The 8292-nt window shown below is 34.1% G+C and overlaps 1 protein-coding gene across 1 annotated transcript; it reads right to left on the reverse strand.

The window, feature by feature from the left end:
- Positions 1-213: 213 nt before the first annotated feature.
- On the reverse strand, positions 214-1021 carry LOC112776200 (auxin-binding protein ABP19b). Its single transcript, XM_025820252.3, has one exon. The coding sequence runs from the start codon at positions 978-980 to the stop codon at positions 318-320; it is 663 nt and encodes a 220-aa protein (XP_025676037.1). The 5' UTR covers positions 981-1021; the 3' UTR covers positions 214-317.
- Between the last annotated feature and the right edge of the window lie 7271 nt (positions 1022-8292).

Below are 8292 nucleotides of genomic sequence, written 5' to 3' on the forward strand. Positions count from 1 at the left end.
ACCTGTAATTTTTTATTCACTACTTTGCATGTGTCATAATCACTGGTATGAATCCTAGGAGTGAGTATATGTTTTGATTATTTTATCCCTTTTTCCGAATATTTGGATTAATTCTTCTGAGAGCGCGTAAAAGTCAAATGCAGTTAATCAATTATCTCGAAATTAATTAATTATAAAACAAATAGTAATTTAATACATTATTGGCATGCAAAATTGCATTAGTAAACAGCATGGGAACTTCAATATTTATTCATCGTTAACAAGATCCAAGATTATTGGTACAAAGACTAGGAGTAGAAAGTAGTGGAGTCATATATCTACATAGACATATGGTTATTCAAGTTTTTTCCACCAAAACGAGCCTTGAGCTTCTTCACTTGGTCAATATCGAGGAAGGTAGTTTGTGCCACAATGTCAGAAGATAAGGCATTCCCAAACAGAAGAAGATCAAGAAGCTGAGCACCAGGGTTTGCACTACTGAAAGCAAGAAAAGCAGTGGCTTTTTTCTTACCAGAATTCACCTGAAAGTGCAACTGCCCTTGTGGGAAAACAAAAACATCTCCGGGTTTCAAGGTTTTCGAATAGAGTGCGAATGGTGTCATGAACCCGGCAGTTATCTCCCCTTCCACCATGATTAGTAACTCCGTGGCGCCGGGATGAGTATGCATTGGTATCGATCCTCCTTTCGCGATGTCTAACCTTGCCGCCGATACTCCGAGCCCGTTAACGGCCGGAAAATCGGTGACAAATGCGGAGGTTAATGCAGCTTTGAAGGTGTTGTTGGTGTCTCCGGCAACTAGGCCGGAATACACAAAGTCATCCGCGGTTACTGCACTAACGGGCTTGCAGTTATAGCCTGAAGGAGAATCTGGTCCCTTCAGGTCTGCTACACAGAAATCATTCACAGAAGCATAGGAATAATGGGGAATGGTTGAGAGCAATGAGAATAGGAAAAGAACGTGAATCCTCATGCTCTTCATGGAGATGAATAATGAAACAATGAATGTGTTTTGATGTTAAGGGAACGTGAGATTGCATAGCTATTTATAGACAACAATAATGGATAATGGATGTCCCTTTAAGCCCACTACTTGTTTAATTTAGGAAATCTCGTGTTCAGCGTGGCCATTTATCTTATATTATATGTTATTTGAAAGAATGAAAATATTATTCATTATCAAAATTTATTATTTTTTATTATTATTTAATTATTAGTTTAATTTATTGAGGAATGTTAGGGACTAACAATTTTTGTGATTTGTAACCATCAAATAGCCATTAATGATGGTTTTAATGGTATGAGATTGGTGTGAGCATTCAATGACTCACTTTTCTTTGTTGGTTACATGCTGGTCAGAATTTAACAAAATTGCTGGCCTCCTAAATTTTTCCTAATTTATTTAATTTAATAATTTAATAATATATTTTATTTTTATTTTAAATATTAATAATTAATTAATAATAAAAAATAATAAATTTTAATAACTTTTTAAATATTTTTCGTTTAAAAATGTTAGCTCTTTATAAAAAATTAACAACTAAATTAATCATTATATATTTATTTATAAATATATATATAATTTAATTTATTTTTAATATATATTTTATATTAATTATTAAAATTAATGATTAATTTTTGATATGATGGTATATTATTTGATTTGACAAATATATTGTTATGAATCAACTTGATGAGATGAGCCATTATTTTAAATCATTATAAATTCTGCAGTGAGCAGGGTTTGATTTTTTGCTTATCTCTTACCATTAACTCATAGTGGATACTACAATGAAGATGGTAAAAATATCTTCTCATGAAGATGCTTTGGTTAAAAGTGTGGTTTATTTATTTAGCCACACTTTAAACAAAAACAACACTTTTATAAATATCAAAATCTAACCATACAATCTATCAGGTCAAAAAGAAATATATTCACATGAAGGGCTTGTTTGGGTGAGCTTTTTAAAAAATATCTTTTTTCGAGTTATCTTTTTTTAAAAGATCTTATAGAAAAGTAAAAGTAATTTTATGTTTGGATATCTCATGTAAAAAGGTCTTTTTATCAATCAATTACGTTTGGGTATAACAATATAAAAGTACTTTTTTGTTTATTTATTACATGAAAAACATCTTTTTTTTAAGGAAAAAAGATCTTTTAAAAAAGGATTCCGCTAGAAAGACAATGAACTATTTGTACAATGTGTACAATGGGCTATTGAATTACAAAATGAACATCTCCCATACTATCTAGAATAACCATCCGAGTACTAGCGATAATAAACATCTTCTCAAAAACTTAAACTAATTTTGGTGTTCACCAAGACTCGAACTCTTGACCTTTCGGATCTAGCGCTCTAATACCATGCATGATACCATTCATCCCAAAAGTTTCAGCTGATGGGAAAGGTAACACTAATGATTATATCTCTAATACTCTCTAAACTTCCATTGTACACATTGTATAAATATTCCATTGACTCCTCATACTTTCCCTTTAAAAAAAGATGTAAATTACAGCTTCTCAAAAAAGATCTTTTTTTGATTTTACTAGTGCTTTTACTTTTACTACTAAAAATTTACCAAACACGTCAAAAAATAAAAAAAGATCTTTTTTCAATGAAAAAAGATCTTTTTTTAACAAAATAATGGCGCCCAAATATGCACGAAGACAATTATAGAATATTCATTGTAGTATCCACCTTAACTCATACCTAATACTAATTAGTAGGGTTTATGGGACAAAGATAGCAAGCACATATTCGTATATTCTGGAATCAACACAATTTTATTAATAAGCATAGCCCTTAAATATCACTTCTGATAACTTCACCTTTTATTGACAGAACCAGTGTTTCGTCACCTTTCTCACTATTTATTTTTAGGTGTTTCGAAGCTTGCTCATTTTAAAGTTGGAGTTCTTGAAACTTGTTTTTGACATTCCCAAGGAAAAGATTAAAAAATGTTTGTGGTTAATAATACATATTTCTATAGTGCTACGACAGTAAGTGTTTTTTTAGTAATCAAGTCTCTAATAATTGATCCAATAATCTGAAACCATCACCAACAAAAACCATCCAAAGTCCAAAAAAATGTGCACATGAATTTCGCACTATTGCTTTCATTTCTTTAGCGTGTCTTGGAGTCTGAAAAATAATATTCTACGTTCTACCTAGGATGGCAATTCTTTTTAGTGGGGCGAGTATATGCAAAAATTTATTCGTTAAGAAGTAGATTTGAAGAACATTTTTTTTACAGATAATGGGTATGGATACCCATGTAATAAACAGAACGGGACGGAGATAGAAATACCTGTCTCGGGGGTATTCGTTTAATATCTATATATATAAAATTACAAAAATAATCATATATATATATATTAATTAAAACCCTAATTTCACACCATCACTCCTCACTCATTTGTCTTTCTTTTCTTTGTCGTTCTCTCACGCTCTCTTAGAAGAGCCTCTCTACTCTCTCACTCACAATCTTACCAGTCACCAACTTCTTTAGTCCTTCTTCCTTCTCACGCATCGCCGGCTTCTTCCTCTCAGCCCCTCACGTTATCGTCCCTTACTTTCCTTCGTCGCCGCCGCCGCTCACTTTCTTCCTCTCATTGCGTCGCTGCTGCTCAAAGTTTCATCGCTACCTCTACCTGTGCTCTGTGCGACGCCTCAGCAACAACTCTGCTCCAACAACGCCTCTTCAATACGATGCCTATACTCCATGATGCCTCTGGCCCTCTGCTCCGTGACGACGCCTCAAATTTGCGATGTCAACTACAACTATTCTCTAACGTCACCTCTGCTCAGCGAAGACGATGACAACTCTGTTCCACAGCTGATTTCTGCTGATTGATGAAATTTGTTTTAATAAATATTTTAATTTTTTATTGATGAAATTGGGTTTAGAGTTTGATTTACGGGTTTAGGATTATGATTTTGATTCTGCTAATTGATAAATTTGAATTCATAGTTAGATTCTATTGTTGTAAAATTTAATTTAGGGTTTAGATTTGTAAAATTGGGACATATACTAAGTTTATTTTGATTGTTCTTTGAAGAAATTGAGTTTATGGTTTGATTTATGGGTTTAGGATTATGGTTTTGATCCTGTTAGTTAATGAATTTAAGTTCAAAATTAGATTTTATTACTGTAAAATTTGATTTAGGATTTAAATTTGTAAAATTGAGACATATATTGAGATTATTTTGACATGTTTTTGAAATTTTTATTTGTTCTGCTTGTTTTTCTTGAAATCTGTGGATATTCGCGAATATCCGAATATCCGACGGGTACCAGGTCCCTGTTACCCGTCGTGGAGACGAGGAGTGTTTTTTGGAAATGGGGGACGGGAGACATGTCCCCGCCCCCAAAAAAACTCGTTGCCATCCTTAGTTCTATCTTTTTTTAACTCATAAAACCTCTGTAATTGAATGTCAATTTTTACATGAATTCTATCTATTAGACAAGAAAAAGACTAGTAAATATATCAAACTTCGTGGCTAAAAAGTTTTAACATGAGTTTATTACACGATATTTTTAAAAGTAATTTACTTATATAAATCATATTAATACCAAAACTATTAAATTATTCTAAAAGTAAAATTACTATAATTTTATCTTTTAATTTTTAATATAGATCACAAATATTTTAAAAGTCTTACAAATAAACATATAAAACTATAGAAAAACCTACTATTATTTATATGGTAAAAATAGTATGTGCTCTGTGTTAGTAAATCATGGAATTTGTGTAAGTTTTGAGTGATATACGTATGACCCACAAAAAACTCTCACGATTTATCAAAGCATTGGATGAAACTCGAGAAAGGCTCATAATTTATCCAAGGTGAAAACTTAGGTGCAGCGAACTTCATATAAAGTTGATAGTTGGGAATCGTTAGATAAAACTTTAGTCAAATCAGTCAAATTATTTAACGACTCTCAACTATCAACTTTATATGAAGTTGACTGTACTTGAGTTTTCACCTGTTACGGATCCGGCCTACGAATCCCAGACCCGAGATCGAATCCGAACCCGGCTTCCCGGGTCCGCCCCACCTCACTCTTCTAGAAGGCCCAAAACAGGCTCTCTAGAACTCCCAACCGACTTTCGAATTCGAATGTCTTCCTTATCTTAGCCAAACAAGATAAGATAAGATAGCCACCATCCCCTATAAATAGAGGACCCAAGTCCCTCCAGGTATTCATTCATTCCACACACCTTATACCTCTTAGATCCATTCTGACTTGAGCGTCAGAGTGTCTTTGCAGGTACCTCCCCCATTCTTCCAGTCAAATAATCCGGCATCTGCCTCGACCCGTAAGTTTCTGATCCATCTCTCAACACGTACCGGAGGCATCCAGTACATTAGAAAGACGCAAATAGCCCCGAGCGGTGAAATGACGCACAGGGGTAATTCCGGAAAGACACCCAAAACGTCCCCTCACATTAAATGCCCCTTGGAAAAAGAAACAAAAAAAGTACGCTTCGAAAAACGTAACAGGCACATTGGATACAGAAGAGTCGCGTAAAACGGCCATGCAAAACTTCGCCACGACCTTAAAAATCGGGCCGACACGACGACCTCCCCTCAAGAGAATCAAACCGACCTAACTCGCGATCGAAGTTACATCTTCCAGCAACAAACCGACCTGGCTCACGGTCAAAACCACATCTCCCAGGGACAGACCGACCTTACTCGCTCTCCCACTGCGGGGCAACTGTTACGGATCCGGCCCACGGATCCCAGACCCGAGATCGAACCCGAACCCGGCTTCCCGGGTCCGCCCCACCTCACTCTTCTAGAAGGCCCAAAACTGGCCCTCTAGAACTCCCAACCGACTTTCGAATTCGAACATCTTCCTTATCTTAGCCAAACAAGATAAGATAAGATAGCCACGATCCCCTATAAATAGAGGACCCAAGTCCCTCCAGGTATTCATTCATTCCACACACCTTATACCTCTTAGATCCATTCTGACTTGAGCGTCGGAGTGTCTTTGCAGGTAGGGGTGGCAAAACGGGTCGAACCCGTCGGGTCGATCCGCTAAACCCGCTAAAAAAGGCAGGTCGGGCTAGGAATTGAAGCCCGCCAAATTAAAAAAACCCGCCAAACCCGCACCGCCAAATTGGCGGGTTTTGGCGGGGCGGGGCGGGCCGGTCCGCCGGGCCGAAGATTTTTATTTTCTTTTTTTCAATTAAATAAAAGAGTGATTACTATTATAAAATTAATAATTATAGAATTTTTAAACACTTTTTTTTCTTTTTTTGTTTTTATTCTCTTTTGAGTTATTAACTTTATTTATTTTATTTTACAATTTTGTATATATGCTCAAATTATGTGACTTATTTTCTAAAATAAAGATGATTCTATTGACAAATATTATTTTGAACAATTTTATTGAAGTTAAAAATTAAAAAAAAAATAGTAAAAAAATTATATTATAATTTGACTATTTTTTATTTGTATTTGATTTTTTAATTATTATTTTTGGTTAATTTTAATGAATTTTATTTTTCAAAAAAAAAAGAGTCAAGCGGGCTAGCCCGCCAACCCGCCAATCCGCCATAAAACGGGGCGGGCTAGCATTTTGAACCCATTTTAGTTGGTGGGACGGGCCGGTCCGCCCCGTTTATATGGCGGGCCTAGGCGGGGCGGGGCGGGTTGGGACGGGCCAGCCCGCTTTGCCACCCCTATTTGCAGGTACCTCCCCCCATTCTTCCAGTCAAATAATCTGGCATCCGCCTCGATCCGTAAGTTCCCGATCCATCTCTCAACACGTACCGGAAGTATCCAGTACATTGGCGCCGTCTGTGGGGACACTATGCCGGTTGAGTCGGAATGGCAGACGAATTCGAAGAACATTCCGTCAGTCATCAAGACGACTCCAGAACGCAGAACCATACCCCTGAACACCAAGAAGCCATACTCCACAGAAAGATTGCAAGCACCATCCATAACAAAGAAGAGGCTACTATCGTCACAAAATTTCGACATCCCGAAAATCTGGAAGAAAAGTCAGCCCAAATAGTTCAGGAGCTCTGCTTCCGGAGGCATCCAGTACATCACCTTTATACAAAGTTGCATAAAACTTTATAAAAATTCATGATTTACTATTGAGAGAGAAGTGTGTATAAAACTAGTGTGCAGTGATAAAAAACAAAATTATATATTGATACCAAATCTTTTGTTTCTCTAAAACAATTTTTGAAAAAGAGTTAGTGATTTTTGAAAATAGTTTTTGAAAAAGGTTAGTATTTTTTTTTTCGAAAATTTTTTTTTAAATAAAAGATAAAAATAATTAGTTAATAAAAAAGAAATTTTTGAAAAAGAGGGAAGATATTTTCGAAAATTAGAGAGAGAGAGTTAGTTAGGTAGTTTTGAAAAAGTTAAGAAACAAACAAAAAGTTAGTTAGTTAGTTGAAACAAATTTGAAAAGATAAGAAGTTGGGAAGTTAGAGAAGATATTTTGAAATCAAATTTTGAAAAAGATAAGATAAGAAGATATTTTTTTGAAAAGATATGATAGAAATTAGTTTTGAAAAAGATTTGATTTTTAAAATCACAATTAATGACTTGATTCATAAGAAATCACAAGATATGATTCTAGAACTTAAAGTTTGAATCTTTCTTAACAAGCAAGTAACAAACTTTAAATTTTTGAATCAAAACATTAATTGATTATATTATTTTCGAAAATTTGATATAAAAATAAGAAAAAGATTTTTGAAAAATATTTTTTTTTTAATTTTCGAAAATAACTAAGAATTTTGAAAAAGATTTGATTTTTGAAAAAGATTTTAAAAAAGATAAGATTTTCAAATTGAAAATTTGATTTGACTCATAAGGAACAACTTGATTTTAAAATTTTTTGAAAAAGTCAACTCAAATTTTTGAATTTGATGAGAGAAAAAGGGAAAGATATTTTTTTGATTTTTGAAATTTTTATGATGAGAGAGAAAAACAAGAAAAATGATGCAATGCATGAAATTTTTAGATCAAAACAATGAATGCATGCAAGAATGCTATGAATGTCAAGATGAACACCAAGAACACTATGAATGTCATGATGAATATCAAGAACATATTTTTGAAAAATTTTTAATGCAAAGAAAACATGCAAGACACCAAACTTAGAATTCTTTAATGCTTAGACACTAAGAATTCAAGAATGCATATGATGAACATGAAAAGAAACAAAACAAAAAATCATCAAGATCAAACAAGAAGACTTACCAAGAACAACTTGAAGATCATGAAGAACACTATGAATGCATGATATTTTCG

Source organism: Arachis hypogaea, chromosome 19, assembly GCF_003086295.3.
Source record: "Arachis hypogaea cultivar Tifrunner chromosome 19, arahy.Tifrunner.gnm2.J5K5, whole genome shotgun sequence".
NCBI classification, from domain to species: Eukaryota; Viridiplantae; Streptophyta; class Magnoliopsida; order Fabales; family Fabaceae; genus Arachis; species Arachis hypogaea.

What these genes read in the sequence shown, in the direction of transcription:
- LOC112776200 (XM_025820252.3), bottom strand. Translation starts at nt 980, where the DNA reads ATGAAGAGCATGAGGATTCACGTTCTTTTCCTATTCTCATTGCTCTCA.